The sequence below is a fragment of the Sorex fumeus genome, unplaced genomic scaffold, assembly GCF_029834395.1.
Source record: "Sorex fumeus unplaced genomic scaffold, SorFum_2.1 ptg000122l, whole genome shotgun sequence".
In the NCBI taxonomy this organism is placed as follows: Eukaryota; Metazoa; Chordata; class Mammalia; order Eulipotyphla; family Soricidae; genus Sorex; species Sorex fumeus.
The window spans coordinates 47,043,167-47,065,330 of record NW_026606179.1 but is presented as its reverse complement, the minus strand read 5'-3'; the positions used below and the strand labels follow the sequence as shown (position 1 = coordinate 47,065,330).

Sequence of the window (22,164 nt, the reverse complement as noted above, 5' to 3'; positions counted from 1 at the left end):
TGGGACACTGTACAGTATGAGAAAGATGGGAGGGTGGATTAGAAATCTGAGAGCAAGCAGAACTCCCAAAGTGGCCCAAGACATATCAGGAAGTCAAGGGAGTACAAAAAGGAAAAGGCTTTGGCTCATTTTCTCTCTTACCTTTCTCATGATTGTCTGTGCCAACATAGGGTCAGTGGTGAAAGCCCACACATTCTGGTGGTAGTTGATAAAAGGCGGTAGCAATACCCAAACAGAGAAGAGGAGGTAGAACTTGCTAAAGGAAGACTCTTCGTGTCCATCAAGTGATCTCAGGGTAGTCAAATACTTCCCAAATGCAAGGGCTGGTTCTGTAACTCTCAGTTTCCAAATAAGTTCAGTTTCTATAGTTACCTACATCCAAATACAGCTGAGAGGACTGGAGAGAAAATAGAGTTAAGGTGCTCGGCTTGAACTTGGGTTTAATCTCTGGCATTATACAAGGCCCTGAATATCATGGGATACACCCCTTATGTGCCACTGGATGTGGCCTTGGAGACACCCCCCCCCCCCCAAGCATCCCTGAGGTTGATCAGGTAATTCCTGATTTACTGGTGCTGCATTCAACCCTTGGCTTTGGCTGAGGTCTGTGGGGAGTTTTCTTAAGCAACTTTTGGGAGCCCGGCTCCTCCCAAAAGGAAAATTGAATAAAGTACAAGGGGGAAAGATTTGGGAGGTGCTCCCCTCAGCAATCGATCTTCAGAGTATCTAGAAAGGAGTCAATGGGAAGGCTGTGATTGGCAGGTTAACGTGATGCCTCTCTCGCTTCTTCCCGCAGATAACACTGCGGGGGTGTACGCCCGGCGAGGAGGATTCAGCCGGCAGAAGCAGGATTTGTACCTGCTGCCCATCGTCATCAGTGACGGGGGAATCCCACCCATGAGCAGCACCAACACCCTCACCATTAAGGTCTGCGGGTGCGACGTGAACGGGGTGCTGCTGTCCTGCAATGCAGAGGCCTACATCCTGAACGCCGGCCTGAGCACAGGGGCGCTGATCGCCATCCTCGCCTGCATCGTCATTCTCTTGGGTAAGGGTTCCCCTGCTGCTACCCCTGCTGCACAGGCCTGGTCCCTTGCTGCCCTCCTGGAAGGCCGTGGAGATGGGCTGGCTGCCAGGAGGTTCTCTGGTTTGTGGATATAATCCCGGATAAAGAGCCGGCAGAGCCTGCCTCTGTGTGATAGCCCAGGATTTCTTGAATGATCACCCCTTTTCAACGAGAGGTGTGCACCCCAGCACAGCCAATAGGGATCTAAGGAGATTTCTCTAATTGCCCACTCAGAATTCACCGTGAGGTTCCTTTTACATTCTTTTTTTTTTTCTTTTTGGGTCACACCAGTGATGTACAGGCATTACTCTTGGCTCTGTACTCAGGAATTACTCCTGACTCTGCACACAGGAGTTACTCCTGGCGATGCTCAGGGGACCATATGGGATGCTGGGAGTTGAACCACGATTGCTTGCATGCAAAGCAAATGCCCTACCTGCTGTGCTATCGCTCCAGCCCCTCCTTTCACATTCTTGACGGTTGCGTGTACAAAAATCTTTTGCCATTGCCAAATGTTGAGTGAACCTTCACGTTCAGCAAGGAAGCTTGTTTTGGCATGACCCCCATGTTCAGTTAGATGACCCCACAGCCTAAGAGGTTTGAGAAGCAATTCAACCAGCAGGTAAGCAAGGTCAGGACAAGGTTTCAAGATAAGCAAATAGGGACCTACGTGGGCACACACTGACAATGTCGAGGCCACAAGTTCCATCCCTGGTAGCACATTGTGCCCGTTCACCCAGCACTGCTGGGTGCAGTCCTGGTGCCTTGCACCCACACCCACTTGGCACTACCAGCAGGAGCCCTGGCTGTCAGGCTCGGGCTACCAGGCCAAACACACTGGGAGCGGTTCCAAGCCCCCAATTTATATATTTGTAAAAGATGAGCCAATTTCCAGGCATATCAGGGCTGCATAGCAGATATTATCTGGCAGAGCACCAGAAAAGGTTTGTGGAGAGGAATTTAGGCATCGGAGCAGTAATTTCCCTTACAAGAGAATGATGAGCTAGAGACAGAAACTTCAGAGACAGTTTGTAAAGGACTCAAAGGAAGTGGACCCAGGCTGGCCTGGCCGAAACTGGGTCTTGCGCCCTTTTCTAATAATTTCATGTAATATCTGGGCACGTGAACCAGAGGCATTGCTTTCAGTTTTTGCCTACAGAGTCAGCCCCTCACCATTACTGACAGTTTGGAGCATTTCTCCCCATTTGTGGCTCCTCTGTAACAAAAGGGATGTGGGCTGCTAATCATTGCTGGCCCCTTCACTAGAAACATGAGAACAGTTGTCCCAGCCTCTCAGAACCAGTGAGTGAAATCGGGATTTCAGTCCAAATAGGTCTCACTCTGCATTTATGCATTTTCCATGATCCCTGATTCTCCATGGAATGGACTAGAGGGATGCAGCTGCATTGGGAAGAAGGGCCAGTGAGTTCAGTTCAAGAATTTCTGGGATTTATACTGGGTCATAGAGGTTCTCTCCATGGGACTAAATAAAGACTCCTTTAAGGTGATATCTAAGTTCATAGTCACTCAAGGAAAATACTTATAAATTTCCCAGCTATAGGGACACATGTCGAGACATACCTGGAATCCAGCTTCAGAGTGGGGGTTGGGTCACAGTCCAGAACGCTTCACATGGACAGGAAGGTCAGAGCTATCTAGATACAAACAAAAAGTGTTTTCCAGATGGTAAAGGGAACCTGACTGTATGGCTATTCCAAGAAGCAGGGACAGGAAAATACAAGCAGGATCAAGTACCAATCCTGGGCTTTCTATCATAAGTAAAGCTTCCCTGGGAAAATAATTCTGAGGAACGCTGAGCTTCCGCTCTGCTCACTTTACTTTTCTTCCCCCATAGTCATCGTGGTATTGTTCGTGACCCTCAGAAGGCAAAAGAAAGAACCGCTGATCGTCTTTGAGGAGGAAGATGTGCGTGAGAACATCATCACCTACGATGATGAAGGGGGTGGGGAGGAAGACACGGAAGCCTTTGACATCGCCACCCTGCAGAACCCTGACGGCATCAATGGATTTATTCCTCGCAAAGACATCAAACCCGAGTACCAGTACATGCCCAGACCTGGGCTGCGGCCAGCACCCAACAGTGTGGATGTGGACGACTTCATCAATACGAGAATACAGGAGGCGGATAATGACCCCACAGCGCCCCCTTACGATTCCATCCAAATCTATGGTTACGAAGGCCGGGGCTCCGTGGCCGGGTCCCTGAGCTCCTTAGAGTCGGCCACCACGGATTCAGACTTGGACTATGACTACCTACAGAACTGGGGGCCTCGTTTTAAGAAACTTGCAGACTTGTACGGTTCCAAAGACACTTTTGATGACGACTCTTAACAATAACGATACAAATTTGGCCTTAAGAACTGTGTTCTGGCGTGCTGAAGAATCTAGAAGATAGGTAAACAGGTATTTTTTTAAATCAAGGAGAGGCTCGTTTAAAGTAAGCTAAGTTTTACAGAGAGGATACATTTAATAAAACTGCAAGGACATCAAAGTGGTAAATACTGTGAAGTACCTTTTCTCACACACAAAAAAGGCAAATACTGAAGTTGTTTATCAACTTCGGTAGAGAAAAAAACCACTCGGCATACAAGATATTTCAGTGAAGGAGAAGGCTCACGGTGAACTTACAATGAAGGGAAATTGTTTATGTGTTATGAACATCAAGTCTTTTTTTTAATTTCTTCTTCTTTTTTATTTGTCAAAGAAGCTTCCACAAAATTAGAAAGGACAACAGTTCTGAGCTGTAATTTCGCCTTAAACTATGGACACTCTATATGTAGTGCATTTTTAAACTTGAAATATATACTATTCAGCCAGCTTAAACCCATACAATGTATGTACAATACAATGTACAATTATGTCTCTTGAGCATCAATCTTGTTACTGCTGATTCTTGTAAATCTTTTTGCTTCTACTTTCATCTTAAACTAATACGTGCCAGATATAACTGTCTTGTTTCAGTGAGAGGCGCCCTATTTCTATGTCATTTTTAATGTATCTATTTGTACAATTTTAAAGTTCTTATTTTAGTATACATACAAATATCAGTATTCTGACATGTAAGAAATGTTACGGCATCACACTTATATTTTATGAACATTGTACTGTTGCTTTAATATGAGCTTCAATATATGAAGCAATCTTTGAAATAAAAAAAAAGATTCTTTTTTAATTCTGGGTTTGATTCTTAACATTGAAAAGAATTACGTATTTCTAATGACCCATTTATATTTCTAATTTAAAATAATTGTTATCTTTTAATAACACTATTTATGATCTGTTCTGTCTGCTGCTTTTATTATTGTTTATTTAAAATCAAATATATTCTAAATTTTTTTTTTTTGCAGACAAGATTCTGTAACATCCTGTTAAACCTTTTTTGTATATTCTCGGTGTTAGCTTCTTGACTTCTCTTCACATACATCTGAAAATGAAGGCTGCAAAAGATCTAGGTCAGTCAATGATTTGGCAATATGTGTTATATAATACTCATTTATCTTGTATACCAACAAGTTGGTGGTTATGAAACAGATCTATGAGACTGAAACTGTCAGAACTCAAAGGTTCAAGATGTTGATATTATGCCTCCTACCGAGCATTTGGGGGAGCAAGCTGTCAAACGTATAAATTAGCCACATGTGGCTATCAGAGCTCCCCTGTTCTATTTTCCCTACCCCCTGATCTTGCCAGACTATCATGACTCTGACTACTTGGTTGGGTTCTTTTATTTCCTACTGTACTTTTAACTCCTCTTAAAATAATATGACTTTTTAAGGAAAAGTGAATTCATTTCCAAATCCGTGTTTTGAAAGATGCCTTGGGCCATAAGCTTAGAACTAAGGCAGGGACCATGGTGGATTTGGAGGGTCAAAGTGCTTTGATCCGTGAGTAAGCCTCCTATGTCTTTGCAGTCCCGACTAGCTGCCCGGGGACTGGGACATCCGGGAAGGTCATTTCACCTGCTCTGTTGGACCAAAGGTCAAAATGTAGCAATACTCGGGGAAAGACCACACAAAATCATGCTGCAAGTGTCCGTCGCCCTCTTTCCCCTCAACACAGGGCACATGCTTCCTCCTGGCTTGCAGAGAATTGTTAAGTTGTCTTTTATTTTTACTTGATTGTGAACTTTGTTTAAAACATTTCTGGATATTCTGCTCCAGACTATTTTTATGACTCAGTCAAAATGCATACAAAGAGAAATGTTTTTATGAAGTGCTCACTTCCATTTCACTTTGCATTTAAAATCAAATTGTCTGAACACTTCAATGGAATAAATTCTGTGGACAATGTCACTTTGGAATCTTTCATTTCAGTGAAGGATTGTACATGCTCAATACTTCCATAATTGCAGGTTTGGTTCATTTTTATATAGTTTTTGTAATCCAAAGAATATTTTGCTAGATTTGCACAGATCTCCAATTGAATTTGAAATGAAGAAGTAACTCAAAAGGAATATGATTAGCACTTAAACAAGCATACAGCTGTAAGTAACCCCATCAGCTTGGATAATCCTTTTTTCTAGGAATGTATTTGGATTAAATTTGACAACATTTCACGTTTTTATGTTAAAAGTTTTTTTTTAAAAAAACTGTCTACTTTTCAATAGTTAAAAATACTTGTTTTTTTTCTTCCTTTTTATCTTCTCTCTCGCTCTCTCTCTTTTTTTTAAACTTTAAGCCTCTATTGTTTGTAGAACCTCTTAGAAGCCTGGAAATAAAATGTCTTTCCCCACTAGTGGAGTCCTTTTTTATTTGGAACATATTGCCTTAAAAGCAATCTTAGTTTAAGTGGTCCTTTCTTATTTTGATATAAAGTAATCACAGCTTTCTGACATCAATTCAGTTAAAAGAAGGAACATTCACTTCTCTGCTCTTGTCCTTGAGTGCTGGGTATTGTTTACACATTGGTGGTTCATTCATTCATTCATCACAATGTTTGCTACCCTGTTCAAGTTAACTACTTATGGATACAGAATAAATTACAATACCTTCTTGACATCTTTCAATCTCTCCAAACTTGTCCCAAAGTATCAATCTTCTGTCTTGGTATCACCGGTGACCTCTTCACACCCACTTCCCCACACAGTGCTGCAGAATATTTTCTGTCCTTTGAAGTTGAAGGGACAATACAAATAAAAGATAAAATAGGATTGATGAGATGTTGACTGTGAGTTGGGAAGTAGATAACTGCAATTATTTGGGACATATCTTGTGTTCAGAAAAATTATACATTATTGGTGGATGTTCCCAGGGATACTATAGAAGATAAAAGAGCAGATTCTCTACCTTGCTTAAAAAAACATTAAGTAAAGTAAAAGTAAAGGCCCTCCCGTTGATCTTCGATTTGCTCGAGCGGGCCCAGTAACATCTCCATTGGAGACTTTGTTGTTACTGTGTCTGGCATATAGAATACATCACGGGGAGCTTGCCAGACTCTGCCGTGCGGGGGAGATACTCTCAGTAGCTTGCCGGGCTCTCCGAGAGGGGCGGAGGAATCGAACTCGGGTCGGCCATGTTGGCTGTGTGCAAGGCAAACGCCCTACCGCTGTGCTATTGCTCCAGCCCGTCATTAAAAATATACATTCCTGGTATCCAGAGAATGTTATTCTGCATTCTTGGAAACTTCTCAAGAATATATGAAATTGTTCTTGGGTGTTTGTCCCATCTTTCACTTTTTTGGGGAGCCTTGGTAGATACTGAGTGGAGGAATTGGGATCTCTAACCAGAAGCATGGACAAATTATAGTCCAAGTGCAAGACAGATTTGGAACATATAATCGAGGACACCATACCAAGAGGATGTCTTTCAGCTAAAATGAGATACACTGAGTGGGCATGGAAACCAGGAGAGGAATCTAATTGTGCAAGGCCTTCAACCTGATCTGGATTGTAGTGTCTTGGACCCTTAAGAGAGATGGAAAGCTTTTAGCTGTTCTCTGCCTCCCAATGTCTTCTCCGCAAAGAAAACTCTAGAACTATTAACACTCAGTTGTTAATAGTTTCTATTAATGCATAATTTCCTCCCTGAATCCCCAAGGTTGAGTATAATAAACTAAAATGCCCTGCTTTATTGTTGGCATGACCATGTTCATGAAAAAGTCCAATTTTATCTCACCCCATTTTCTTTTTCAGTGTGCTACATTCAAAACCTACCAGTCACCTATCAATTCCTCAAAGAAACCAAAGTGCTCCCCCACTGCATTTTCTCTCTAAATCAGGTCACTCTTTGTTGATTTCCACTGTATCAATTATACCTTTTCAAGTTATTTTGTCTGTTGAATTTTTCTATGCTCGTGGATCTGAAGTTTCCACCAGAAAGTACACTCCAGTAGGGCACAGATCTTTCTGAGGCAAACCTCAACATGCCCCCTTCTGCACATAGTGTTTGAAACATCCAGGTGTACAATTGCAGCTTCTTGAAAGAATGATTGTCTACAGATTAGGAAGCGTTATCAGCTCTTAATGGCTCATTAGGTGGCCAGTTTGATTTTAAGCTCCTTTACCTGAAAATTGGAATGGATTGTGTTTTTGGTCATTGAGATTGTACATTCAAAAGGAGCTCAAAGGAGTTGAATTGGATTTGGCATGGATTAGTACACTGGAGGTGCTTGTGTGGCAGCTAGATGAAAGTGTCAAGTTGGTAATAAGAAACAGGGATTTGCCTCTCACTCACTTGCTGTCATGAACAGGGCCAGACATGTAGATTGGGAGTTGTCAGCTGGTAGCTGAATCTCAGGAGTGATGGTGAGCCTAATTGGGTTTCTCTACTCTCTCCCAAACTTATAGGAGCATGTTACTGGTGAGATCAGCCTGTTTGGTATTGAAGAGTAACGATGAACTTAGTTTTATGAATAAAGAATTAGTAAGCACAAAGCTTATCCTTGTATGTCAAATGCTTTGACAAATAAGGAGGGGGTGTTAGTTAATTTGCTCATTTTTACATTTGGTTAGTGATGCAGTTCTGAACGCACATCATGTGAAGTGCCATTCTAAGGAGCCTCATTCCCACTAGTGCTTTCATTCCCTCTGAGATAATAGTCCACAAGCCCAGTATTGTTCTGACGCAAATCACAGAGCCTCTGTCTCTCTTGAAAGCATCCTCAGGAAGGGATTTGTCTAGACTGTAGGGGACTAAACGCTTCCTTGACCAAAGGTCTTACACTTTTAATATAGAGATAACAATGAATCTTGCTCATAAGCAGTGATTTGGCAGAACCCTAGTTGACAAGAAGCAGAAGGAGGGGAGAGGACTTTCTCACCTCCTTGGACTAAGTGGAGCATTTCAAGCAAGTACTCTCCAATGCCAAGCCCAGCTCCAATGGGCTGGAGCAATAGCACAGAGGGTAGGGCCTTTGCCTTGCCCACGACCGACCCAGGTTCGATTCCTCTGTCCCTCTCAGAGAGCCTGGCAAGCTACCGAGAGTATCCCGCCTGCATGGCAGAGCCTGGCAAGCTCCCTGTAGCATATTCGATATGCCATAAATAGTAACAAGTCTCACAATGGAGACATAACTGGTGCCCGCTCGAGCAAATTGATGAACAATGGGAGGACAGTGCTACAGTTCTACTCTCCAATGAGCTTGACCTCTGGCTCCAGGGAGACCTCTGCTTGCCTAAGCTGCCTTCCAGAAAGATCCACAGGATGGGGTTAAAGTCATTTCTGCTGGGATTGGAAATGCTTAAACAACACAAACTAAAAAGAAGGGCACTTTCTAGTTGTGTCTATTAAGTGTTACAGAGAGGTTTGATATTCCATCCTTCCACCCTCTTCCTGAGAATAATATTGTGTGAAAAAAAAAGAATGAAGAAAACTTAATGTCTGAAGCTTCTGTCAGGTCTTAATGAGCTAAGAGTAATAACTGAATTTGATTTCTTGCAGACTAGCTCATCTCATCACTTTTTAAGATCAGAGTCTACCATCCTTGTTGGAGTCTGATTATGGATATTTTGGTACATTTTAACGCTTTTTATAGTTCTTTGTCTCCTTATTCAACTGATTTCAATTCCCTGATTATCTCTTAGGAATTCACAGGTCCAATGCTAGTCCGAGGCTCATCGCTTGTTTAACTTTCATTGCCTACTCAAGAGTAAAAGCAATCTACCCTTTGTGGGTACGGCATTCAGTGCACCCTTGCTTAAACCTGACTCCAATACTTACAAGCTGTATGTCTTGGACTGGTATCTGAACCTCTCTGAAGTTCAATTTCAAAAAAACAAATGTGAAATAGAAATAAATCCTGTGTTGCCAGCAATGGTAAGAAATGAATGAGCTCAAATTTCTAGAGCAGCAGACAGTTCCTAGACAGTGTGGGACACACACTGAACACAAGGTAGTAATTATTTTGTTAGTAACATGTTTTCTAAGCCCAAATTGCAGAGCAATGTAAGGGAAGAATATACCACTTACACCCCTCCATTCATCTGCAAAATCAATTCTTTGTCATCTCCTGATCTAACAGTGAAACGTATTTTAGCAACCCATAGTTTATGTTGGAAACTGATCAATAGTCTTATTAACTATTCTTTTAAAATCAATCACTTTTGTATGACTATAATATGTAGCAGAATGTTTCAAAGCAACAAATAATATTGCTTTGGGGAGGGGGTATATTTGGAGGTCGTGCCAAGAAGTGCTCAAGGATTACTCCTAGTTCTGTGCTCAGGCATCACTCCTGCATTGCTTAGGAGACTAGCAGGAGATCAAACAAGAAACCACCATGTGTAAGGCAAGCACCTTACCTCCCCGTACTTTCTCTCAGCCTTAAAATCTCTTTTAAATGTGTTATCAGAGTACAAATTTACGTGATGATGAATTAAATTTAATTTTATAGAAATTACATATTAAATCATGTTTAAAATCTACAAAAGCTTGCCAAAGAACAACGCACACTTGACATTTCTAGTATAGGGAATTTCATATTTGATCTATTTCGCTCATTTGTTCAACAATGGTGCACCTCTTTTTCAGACATAATTCTATGAAAATATTTAGATTTAAAGACATATAATTTCATTAGAATGATTCTTTTTAAATAAAAAGTCTAATGGGTTTCACCACAATTTTTACTTCATTTAGCATTTGAGGAATTGAAAATTATTTTATGATAAGGTAATTTTCTTCTTTTTTTTAAACAGTGGGATATGAAAGAGATAGTAGTTCTTGGAAATATAAATTTCAAGTTACTTACTCTTATGAATTTACAGTAAAGAAGCATGAGTTTCCTGAGGATTATCTAGCAGATCAGACCAGTTCTCTGGGGGCTTACACCTGTCTTACCCTTCTCACTTTAGATTCTTAGTACAAAATAAGTGCAGAGTACTATGGACAGATATATATAGACAGATATAGGGGAGAGAAATAAAGTTTTCCTTCCCCATCAGTGGTGTAGCACTCTGCTCTCAATGCATGGGTGAGACTTTGCCTGAATGTCTTCTTTTCACCCCTTTTACCCTCGTTCTTTGATCAAACCATTAGCATAATTTAGATTTAGACTTGTCAGCCCTAAAGACTACTTCCTGCAAAATCACCCCACACCCCACATGTGCTCAAATCAAATTACACTGAACAGATCATTGAGGAGCCATCAACTAATAGTTGCAAGCAGAGACCCTGAAAACTTCATTTTTTGTGGCCTTATTTTCTCTCTGCTGTGGAAACAAATCCTCAAGCTTAAAGTGTTCAAAAAACTTATGTACCAGAGTTTAATAAAAAAAAAACTTATTGGCTTCATAGACCTTTAAAAACAATTTAAATGATTAAAATAGGTCATTTGAGCTTGGGCTAGGGGTATGAATAATGGGGGTTATGTAAGTCTCTTAGTTTGGTCCCCAGAAAATTGTGACCCATAACCCCATAACACCAGATGACCCATAAAAACAAAAGCCTTTAAAAACATTTTTACTATTTGTTTTTTTTTTGGGCCATACCAGGCAGTGCTCAAGGGACCATGTGAAACCAGGGATTAAAATTGGGCTTCCCACATACTAAGCATGGATTTTTCCTCTCTTTTAGCACCAAATTTCAACCTTGTTTTATTCTACTTTTTTCATTATTATTGTTTGTTTTCATTGTGGGGCACACCCAGCAGTGCTCAGGGATTATTCCTAGAGAAATTTGGGGGATCATATATGATGCCAGGATGGAATCCTAGTTAGTTCAATTCAAGGCAAGTATTTTACACACTGTACTATCTCTCTAGTATCCCACCCCCAAACTCAAACTTTTTAAAGATTAATCCATATTATGTATATAGAGCTTGCCACTCTCTGCCGTGCGGGCGAGATACTCTCGATAGCTTGTCGGGCTCTCCGACAGGGGTGGAGGAATCGAACTCGGGTCGGCCATGTTGGCTGTGTGCAAGGCAAACGCCCTACCACTGTGCTATCGTGCAAGCTACCTATGATGTATTTGATATGCCAAACACAGTAACAACAAAAGTCTCCAATGGAGACGTTACTGGGCCCGCTCGAGCAAATCGATGAACAACGGGAGGACAGTGACAGATGTATATAGAGCACCTCTTATTAAAAAGCTTCTATTAGACAGGGCAGAAGAGTGTTATAGAACTAAAGAACCCCGAGAGTTTGGACATTGATGGTATCCATTAGTCCATGTAGGAATGAGAGAATGAATATTCTAGAAGAGAAATTTTTTGGTTTCCAGAGCCAATAGATCATGAAGGTGTTCTGGGAAAGGTATATGGATCTTCTGTTTTAGAAATCTCAGTATTGCTACATGACAGGTATTTATTTTTTTCCCTAAGCAGATACAGGAATAACTTCCTTCTCCTTTAAGTTCCCATATTCAGAAAACCCATATTATATTGAATAATTACTTTTTCTAGACCATGACAAGAAAATCAATGTCTGCATTGGGGAAGGCAGAGAGGAGGGGGTTGCATACCTGACAGTGTCCTTTTGAGAACACATATGATGTCAGAGATCAAACCAGGACCATCCAAATTCAAGGAAAATTCCAATACCGCTGTACATCATGGGTCTCTGGACCTATGATGTGTACATTTTTGATCACTGCATCATCATGCTCTAGAAAATTATAACATTCAGCAAAGAAAGATGCTTTGCATCATTTCCTTTTGTACACTCAGTATCTCTAACAGTGACTGATATTTATCAGGGCTTAGTAAATAATTGTTGAATGAAGGAATGAATAACAATAAGCATTATCAGTACAGTGCTTTGAACTGATAGGCCTGAGAGAAAATTTTATCCCACTTTTTCTTCAGTGTTATGTGTTAATATCAAAATGAGGATCAGATGGGATATTATGAAACTAAATTGATGATTTGAGCATGAACTTTTCAGATAGTAAAGTAAACATGATTGATCAGCAACTGTTAATTCTTCGTTGGTTTTTTCCTTTTAACATCCAACTGTGCTTGAACACCCAGAAACTGGGCATTTTTAGTACTAAAGAATAGATCTAGATAAGAGGAATACACCTCTTTAGGATTTGCAGAAGTTATCCAGTTCAGGACCCCAAATTTTAAATGAATGAAAGCTTTGAATTTCCATTGTAATGGAAGTCTATGGAGAGCTTAATTAGAAATGTATTTCTAGGCAATAAGATAAAATTTTGTTTAAGCTATAATGGATTATTAAACCAAAATTAGTTGACAAAAGGGGAACTAAAATAGTTTCTGATGCTTCTGCTGAATACTACCAACTGCTCTTACCTGTCATGATGTCCAATATGCGTGATTCACCTTTTCAAAGATCAAATGGAAAATCTGTGGCCTACTTTATTGTAGGAGTGGGGCCCAAATGATATTCATGATGATATCCTTGCAGCATTTGGCATTATGGATAACAATTTTTAAAGTATGTTTTAAGGGTTAGAGAGATAGCAGAGTGAGTTAGTCTGTCATCTTGCATTTGGCCATCAGGGTTTGATCCCTGAGCACAGAGCCAGGAATAATCCCTGAGCACAGCTCAGCGTTGACCCAAAATTAAAAGAAAAAATATTTTAGTAAGTCACTTGATCACTTGACATCCTGTTACTCATCGATTTGCTCAAGTGGGCACCAGTAACATCTCCATTCATCTCTGTCCTGTGCTAGTGTAACCCAATGGCGTCTGCTCATTCCAGGAACTCCAAGAGCCTCGAACCGATCATTCAGGGTCTTGATGAAAAAGTGTTTCTTCATTTTCGCAGTCTAGTTTGGCCTTGAGATTTTATCAGCCTCTCCTTCCGCGTCCTTAACGGTACTCTTGTGCACCCCTCAAAAAATAGAGCTGCCATATTGGTGGCTCTTTCAGGTTCAGGGGAATGAGACCATTTGTATTTACTGTTTTTGGCATATCAACTATGCCACGAATATCTTGCCAGGCTCTGCCGTGTGGGCGGGATACTCTCAGTAGCTTGCCAGGACCTCTGAGAGGGATAGAGGCTTTTAGGGCAGCTTCTAATCACCCTTGTAGATGTTCCCATAGTTCAAACCATATTTAAACCCTATCAAATTTATTTTAAGAAATATATTGATTTAAAGTAACATACACCCAAAACATATCACATTGCAATCCAATGGTAATTCAAACATAGGAGAATGTATTCTGAATACCACTGTTGACATGGAAATTGTTTTATTACAAGATGATTAAACTGAAAATTGAAATGTACCATTGGCCTGGGCTTGTGGATGCCTCAGGGGAAAAGCAAGCACCTGACTGCAAATATAAGGGTGTGAACTAGATCCACAGCACCAGCCTCCACGTGAAAAGTGCATTTTGGGGTCTGCCGAGTCACCAAACAAGGCTACCCACAACCAATTGTGCGTCAACACTGCAGCTGAAGTGTGGATCGTGAGAAATCAGCACCACCAAAGTGCAGCCAGGTGCTCTTGTGCACCCCTCAAAAAATAGATGTGTGCAAAAGCATCAGCACCCAGAGTATGAGCATTGCAACCTAGTGTGTGCAAAGCCCAGTCACCAAAATATCAAGAGCAAGGAGGAAAAAAGAATGAAAACCCTCCTAGGAAACATTCTAGAGCCATGCTCCTTTGTCGAGTTGTGAAAACAAGTAAATGCAGGGAACTTTCAATCAGTATTATCAGTAAGTGGGGTTTTCTCTGTGATAGCCCTCAGTTTTGAATGTTTAGAATCATTTATGATGACAATGATGATGATGATGATGATGATGATGATGATGATGGTTTGGGGACCCCAAGTGGCAGTGCTTAGGGTTTATTTTGGGCTTTGCACTAGAGGGATCACTTCTGATAGGAATATCAGAAAACCATTGGGGGTGTTGGGATTGAAATTATGTCAGTCACATGCTAGGTGACTGGTGATTTACCTGCAGTGCAGTGTAGTTTGGGTAACACAGTCACAAATGTGCTCAAATGTGTATGGTATTGATATACAAAGTTACTACACTCCACCACCACCTAAAACCTATGACCCTCTGCACCAACATCCTGTTTTAGAAACCCATTAAGGGTCATTTATATGGTCATCCTGCCAATAATCATATCCCCCACTATGTTGCCAATGTAATAGGCTCTCAGTACCACAAGATTTTCTCAGCTGCAGAAAAGTGATTAGCCAGCTTTATGAAAGAGAAAAGAAGAGACAGAGAAAAGAAGAGACATAAACCATAATCTCATTAATCTTAGAGGCCAGTCCCAACATTTCAAATCTTCCTCCTTTCGGCAGTCTATTATTTTAGAACAGATCTTTTAAAATATAATCTGAAACCCTTCCCCTAGAATAAAGAAAAAGTGGGAAAATGTTGTTGATACAATTTTTATGTTTTTGGGTTTCACAGTATTTGATACTTAATAACAGTAAGGGGGCTGGAGCATAGTTCACCTGATAGGGTGTTTGTCTTGCACTCGGCTGACCCAAATTTGATCCTAGGCCCCTGTTTGGTGCCTGGAGGACAGCCAGGAGTTATCCCTGAGCAATAGAGGTACTAGTAAGCCCTGATTACCACTGGGTTTTGCCCCCAAACCAAAAGTAAATTTAAAAACATCCAAAGGGACCATTTCAACTTTGACTTGAGTTTCTGTACAATACAGATTCTTCAAGTGGATCACTATTTAGTCACCAAATTAGCATTTACATACTAGCAGTTTTATGCCCCATAATAAAGAGCTGTATTCTCGTCAGAAGTCCTGTGGAAACTACCAGAGCAAAATAACAACAAATCCCTCTCTTCTTCTGGAATAAGTTTTACTGGGGAAGTTCAGATAGCAATTTGGTACTGACTGATTACTTAAGTAATAAGGCTGATAACTTAATAGGAAACTTGTCAGAACAAATGGCTTGTTTTCTCCACTAAGAAATAGCAACATAAAAGATGAAGGAGAAACCTAGACTAGAACTGAGAGAAGCTATGTCTCCCAAACAAACTATCTCAAATCAGTATTTTCACTCAAATGAAATGTTTTTAAAAAGTAAGAAGGTGAACACCTACTACATATTTGATGCTTTGTATTGGATAATAATTTGATATTTTATTATTTTGTGATTCCATTTTTGTTTTTTTGTAATAGACCATTAAATATACACCTATTTGAAAATTAGCTCATACGGTATATATGAGGGCTGGACATAATGTGGGAAATGATCGAGTATATGGATGAAAAAAGATTGCTCCTGCGTTGGTAATAATTCAAGTTGCCTGATAGATAAATGTGAGCTCATTATAGTTTCTACTTTTTTTTGACAATAAAAGTAATTAAATAGAATGTTGAACTCGCTTTACAGCTGTTACTATTCTTGATAATAACTCACCTTCATTCTTGACCAGTTGATTCAAAAAAGAATGGCATTTACACACTTTTGAAAAAATTATATTTTGGGGGGGTTTCAGTTGGGGGACATGGTGGTTGTGCTTGGGTCTGTTACTGGCTCTGTGATCAAAGATCACCCCTATAATGTGAGGGGTGGAGCCTGGATCACCCCATGCACTCAGGCAAGGTAAGTTCCTAAATTCTTATACTATCTCTCTTTCTCCTTAACTTTTATCTTTTTGAAATTACATTACATTTTATTTAGATTACTGAGTTTGGGTGTTCCCTTAAATTTGGCTCTGAAGGTTAGTTTCTCTGCGCAGTTCCTCACAGTGGGATTCTAATGCAATGTGAGGACTCAGAGATTTGCCTGGCCTCTAGTCCAGACCAGACCATCTTAAATTTTAACCAGCAAGTTAAGTTCAAGCAGGGAACTTCAGAACAACCATCGGATCTGAAATGAAGTCTGAGAGGCTGGAGAGACACTACAGCCAGCAAGGGGCTTCCCTTGCATGTGGCCAACTCAGGTGTGATCTCAGACACCTCTTAGGGTCCCCTGACACCTGCCAGGAATGATCCCCTGAGCACAGAGCCAGGAGTAAACACAGCCTGTATGGCCCCAAACCAAAACAAAAAAGAAAAAGAAAAAAATAAAAAAGAAACCACAAAACAAAAAAAAATAAAATAGAAACCACAAAACAAAGTCTGAAATGATAAATCTTAACAAGTTCTGGGGAAATATGCCTTCTTCTGGTCTATGTACTACCCTTGGAATTGTAAGCAGGTGCAAAAAGGAGTTGAGTGTTAAAAGTCAGTAAAAGGATATACTTGATTGTAGGATAACTTAGGTTTATTGGGTTGCTCCCATCACAATACTCCCATTCCTCTATGTTTATTTGTAACTTCTCTCTTTGTGCTCTGTTGACTTGTAAATATTGTTTTTTCCTTCTCCCTGAGTCCTTTGCATAATTTATTCGTAGCAATGTCCTTTTTGTATGGGCACAAGAAGACAATATATGCTATGCTTTTGTAATATGACTCTCAGTGATATTTTCCTCCTGGGCATCTGTTCTCTCACCTAAGCCTCAGCTGCCCTTACTTCCTAGTACCCCCAAAGGCAGGGTCCCGAGACAGGGACTGAATGGAACCAGGGCAAGCGGTAAGCTATGTGCTACCCTAGCATCAAGATGGGCCTGACCAAAGTGCCTAATGCTTAACTCTAAGTTAAGAGCCGAGCTTGGTCATGGACATATGCAGTCATGATCCAAAAAGTAATAACTAGATTTGGACCCTGCTAGGGTTAGAATGATTAATCCAGCCTGAGCTCTGTAGTCTGTGTCTGTGGCAAGATGTTCCCAGGAGAGCTGCCCTACAAGCCTCAATGTATTCCTTACTGTGTCCACACAAAAATAACAAGTATTAAGATTTTGATAGAGTTATTGGATTGAGGAAAGGAGAAAAATACCTTATGAGGCATTTTGCCCTTGGGCAGTCAGGAAGGGCTTTAGAATACCTTTTAGGTGGTGTTCCCTTTGAACTTGGTGAACCCTCAGGAAGGGCTTTCTTATGTTGATTTTAATACTGGGTGCAGTGTCAGCCAAGAGTGCTGGGGAGTTGGAGAGGCAAGAGAGTTGAGGAAAGAGTAAGAAAGGGCAGGGCAGCAAGATGGAGTGTGGAGAGACTAGCAAGAGGGACAGAGAGAGAAGAATGTAGAATACAGGAGCAAGCACATGGAGAGAGAGAGCCCAGGCTGCGAGATGGAGTATGGAGAGATGAGCGGGAGAGACAGGAGACAGGAATGAGGGACAGTGTGAGACTAGAACGGGAGGTTCAGAGAGACCGGGGCAGGTGCAAGGGGAGAATGGAATAAAGGGCAACTGATCAGTCAACTGGCTTGGCCCTCCTCTCCTCCTCCTCCGTCTACCTCATGGCCCGGGTCACCCCATCTAGGGTAGTGGCCGAAGGCCCCCCAAACAGAACATGGGCGGCTAGGAGAAGAGCCATCAAGGCCTCCCCCTGGCCGCCCCTTGGAGATTTTATACACATGATGACCTTTTAATATCTGTATTGCAAACCGCAAATGCCCAAAAGGGGGGAGGGAGAGAGTGAGTGAGAACGTGCGCGTGCGAGAGAGAGAGAGAGAGAGAGAGAGAGAGAGAGAGAGAGAGAGAGAGTACCTGTAGAGGCAGGTTAGTGGGAGGTGAAGGGGGTGTGGAAACTAAAGAAACTAGTGGAGGGAAATGTAGACTGGTGGAGGAATGGGTTTTGGAACTGTATATGACTGAAACCTAATGATAAACAACTTTACAAAGGTCACAGTGATTCAATTAAAAAAAATCTATTAACAGAAAAATAAACAACAAGGAGTTGAAATAGCCAATGAGCCCACAGAAGACAGCACCCTTCCATGAAAGACCAAGTAAAGAGTGTGTGTGGTGGGAAGGGTGTCCCTAGGGTTCCCTGTCTTCCAAGATGTGATTGACAGAGGGACAAAACCATCCAAGGAGAGACCCACTACCTAGTGTACTCCACTTGCCGGCAAGGGAAGCCAACTTGATGCAAAACCAACCACTGCCAGTCTACCACTTCTCTGGCCGCAGGACTGACCTGGGCGGGCGATCAGTCCTGCCAGAAGGCAGCCTGGGGTATAGTTTCTCAGCATCCTGATTTACTGGACATCACATCAAAACATTTATTCCACATCAAGCCTGCCACATGGGAATCGACAGCTCCCCTGGGGAAGGTTGTACTCAGGGTCCCAGCTGCAGAGGAGATCCCAACACTAACCTAACAGCTTCTGGACTCTGGTGCGGTCAGCTCAGTAGCTGTGACCCTCACCTCTCACACCAGATCAGAAATTTGGTTTTGTCTGACCACAGCCTGAGGATGGCCCTCCCAACATGATACCTCCTCTATGTAAGAATTTCATTGTATTGACTCTATTGAGCTTAATCATTCTATGCAACAGGATGAATTGCGGTTCAGGCATTATTGTTCCTGAACTTCATATCCAGGGTTGCACTGGGATTCAGGAAACTGCTCGAAAAGGGAGAACTGGCCTTCAGCTCCCAAACTTTTATAGCAACATTTTGCATTGACCGGACACAGTGTCTGGGGAATTTCTCAGTCTTGGGTGCTAGGATGTAGAACAAAGCTCTGATTGCCTTCCTTTGATCACCCCATAACTCACCTCATGGCACTTATTCCTACTTCCCTGGGCCCTGCCAAGAGTAATTTTTGGAGTCAGCTCAGTCAGATGGACAGCACGTCTTTTTGTCTTAGTTGAAAGTGGAATCAACACATTACATGTCTCTCCTCCTAGTTGTGTTATTTCTTTGGTTTAATATTTTATAAAACAATTTGAAAAGCGATTTGACTTCAGGCAATGCCTGCTTCCTCTAGAAAAAAATAGTCTTGAGACTAGAAGCACAAAACACTCTCGTAGCTTTATTGAAATAGAATGAAGGACTTTGAGATAGCTCAAACTACTAGAACACACACTCCTTATGCATGTGGTCCTGAGTTTGATCCCAGCAAAGCGTGTTCCTCCAATCTGGCATCTCGAGATGTGGCTGATCCCAATTAACTCTACATCTTAAGTCCTGACCACCTACCCACATTCTTCCAGGCCAAGTATCACCAAGAGTGACCCCAAAGTTCCCCAACATAACTGGGGCTTCCTCACATAAATATAAAAAATAGAGTGTCGTGGCACAGTAAGTAAGGAAAATCAGTTTTGATTAATATTTAGCAAAGATGTTGTCATATCATTTTGGCAGTAGGAGTGGCATATTAGAAGCCTGAGCAATCAATGAACATATATAGTTATTCATGTGTATGTGTGTGTGCGTTGTGTTTTTAACTAAAATCAAAGTAACAAACGCACAGTGCTAAATATCCACAAAGAAATAAACCAGGTAAAGGCATTTTTAGGCTTAGAAGGAATTATTTACATTTTTTTTTCTGTTCTTATTTTGATTTTTTTGGACCATACCCAGCTGTGCTCAGGATTTACTCCTGGCTTTGAGTTCAGGGAACAATCCTGTGTTGCTTGGGTGGCTATAAGGGATACTAAGAATAGAACCCCGTTTGGACAGCTCAAAGGCGAGTACATTACCTGCTGAGCTATCTCTCTGGCCCCTAGGCTTACATTTCATATGGGAAGACCTGAGTGAGAAGGTAGTATTGATGTCGGTGGGCCCCACGGGTGACTTATGTGAAGTAGGGAGGAGAAAGACGGCCACTTCCTCCCCACCCGCCTCTGCCACCCGGAACCCTGGGTAGGCTAGGACTGGTAAAGTTTGCAGTGAGCACCTGCTCGGCACGGGCCTAAGCCCCACCAGCCCCACAAGGTGGCCGTCAAGCCACACCTGAAGTCCGCTTGATCTTCTCGGCACGGGAGTTAATCCCCGCCACCCGATTGCTCGGGGAGCCACGGACTCAAGCTGGGGCAAGAATTTGTTCTTTGCAGGAAAGGAGAGACCAGTCCCAAGCCTTACCCGAGGTTTCCGGGGTTCTTGTCTCGCTCGCAGAAAAGAATTTCAGGAGTAGACGAGCAGTGAAGTAACAGGTTTTTTTGGAGGCTTTTGGAGAGGGAGAGAAAGGGATAAGCAGATTGAGAGAGAGAGAGAGAGAGAGAGACAGAGAGAGACACAGAGAGAGAGAGAGTAATGCGTCCAGAGGGAACGCAGGCTTCTCCGAGGGTGGAGAGAGCGCCAAGTGGGCTCTCAAGCTGGTTCTTATAGATCCTTCTGACTCGGAATGTCCTGGAATCTCCTTGGGGCTGGGTCGCTGGAGTTAACCGGATTGAAAGGGGGTTCTCGGAAAGGAGGAATTTCATGGGGAGGAGGCCCATATCTTCAGGGTCTGGGGATGGTCTTATCAAGTCCTTATTCTCTGTCTCCACAGGGTGGGTCGGTCCTAGAATTCTTCTTCTATGAGACTTTGTTTCATTGCAGAGAGCCTTTCCCTATCTACCTGCCTACATCAGTATGAGGCCTTCAAACATCTTCTGTAATAATGTAATAATGTTTCAAATGGAGGGACCAATGGAATAAAGGCAACAAAACTAGAAATTCAAAAGGAAAAGGGAAATATATGAAATATGAGAGGAAAGGGGATATCTTAACATTCAAATGACCCCTCTAAATACACGCTTCTAGTAGACAAATGGACAAATATTATGAACACACCACCACTGAGTAGAGGCAAGGAAGAAAAAGCATGGGTCAACTCTACTCAAATATATTTTTAAATGAGGCTAGCACTTAAGCTTATTGGCTTAATATATTAGAATCCTGTGTTCCGACCTCCATCGATGGTCAAGAATCAGGGACACTGTCTCGTTTGCGAAGGTGTCGAAAATCAGATGGGCTGGACACAAAATGTGATTTGGAGACCAACGCTGGACTAGAGCCATTACTGACTGGATTCCACAGGACGTGAAAAGACCGTGTGGCCACCCACCTACAAGATGGTCAGACTTCTTTGTCAAGACTCTCAATGAACGGTTTGAGGCTCTTCATGTTCCTAGAACAAACAGATGCCATTGGGCTGCACTAGCACGCGACAGGGACAAATGGAGACACTAATGGTGCCTGCTCGAGCAAATCGATGATTAATGGTAAGTCAAGTGATCAAGTGATCAAGCACTTAAGCTACTACATTTCAATGAAACCAAGATACAAACAAATTTTTTAAAAGGTAAGCATAATATTGTGCTGGCAATAATCAGAGAAACAGACACTTGAATATTGGGCACGGCAGAAATATAAATTGTTATATAGCACTGTTGCACTGTCCTCCCGTTGTTCATCAATTTGCCCAAGCGGGTCCAGTAATGTCTTCATTGTGACACTTGTTACTGTGTTTGTTTTGGCATATAGTGTACGTCACGGGTAGCTTGCCAGGCTTTGCTATGCGGGCGAGATACTCTCAGTAGCTGGTCGGGCTCTCTGAGAGGGGTGGAGGAATCGAACTCGGGTTGGCCATGTTGGCAGCTGGCAAGGCAAACACCCTACCCACTGTGTTATATTTTTTGAAAAATGTTTTAGCGATCTCTAGTCAAAATATCAATAGAGCAGCATTCCTCCTCTGAGGATCTACCCAAGGATGTCATCCCAATATTGAAAAACACACATACTCACAGAGTGGCCAATAGTATTGGAGGCAAATTAATTGCTCAGTCACATTATGTATGTTAAGTTGCTTGATAGTTTCTCAATAAATTAATATATAGTTATTAAAAGTAATAGTTCCAAAATTACTTAGTAGCATAGTGGCATTTTAAATGCTATGTGTGACTGATTTAATGAGAGTGCCTA

At 41.8% G+C, this 22,164-nt stretch overlaps 1 protein-coding gene across 1 annotated transcript in view; it reads left to right on the top strand.

Moving 5' to 3' along the window:
- The window catches only part of CDH11 (cadherin 11), a 169,573-nt gene extending 163,755 nt beyond the window's left edge, over positions 1–5,818 (top strand). Inside the window, exons 12-13 of the mRNA XM_056135704.1 lie at positions 797–1,048; positions 2,922–5,818. Coding sequence (XP_055991679.1) covers positions 797–1,048; positions 2,922–3,418 — 749 coding nt within the window. The 3' untranslated portion in view covers positions 3,419–5,818. The remainder of the gene's footprint in view (positions 1–796; positions 1,049–2,921) is intronic.
- The last annotated feature ends 16,346 nt before the right edge of the window (positions 5,819–22,164 follow it).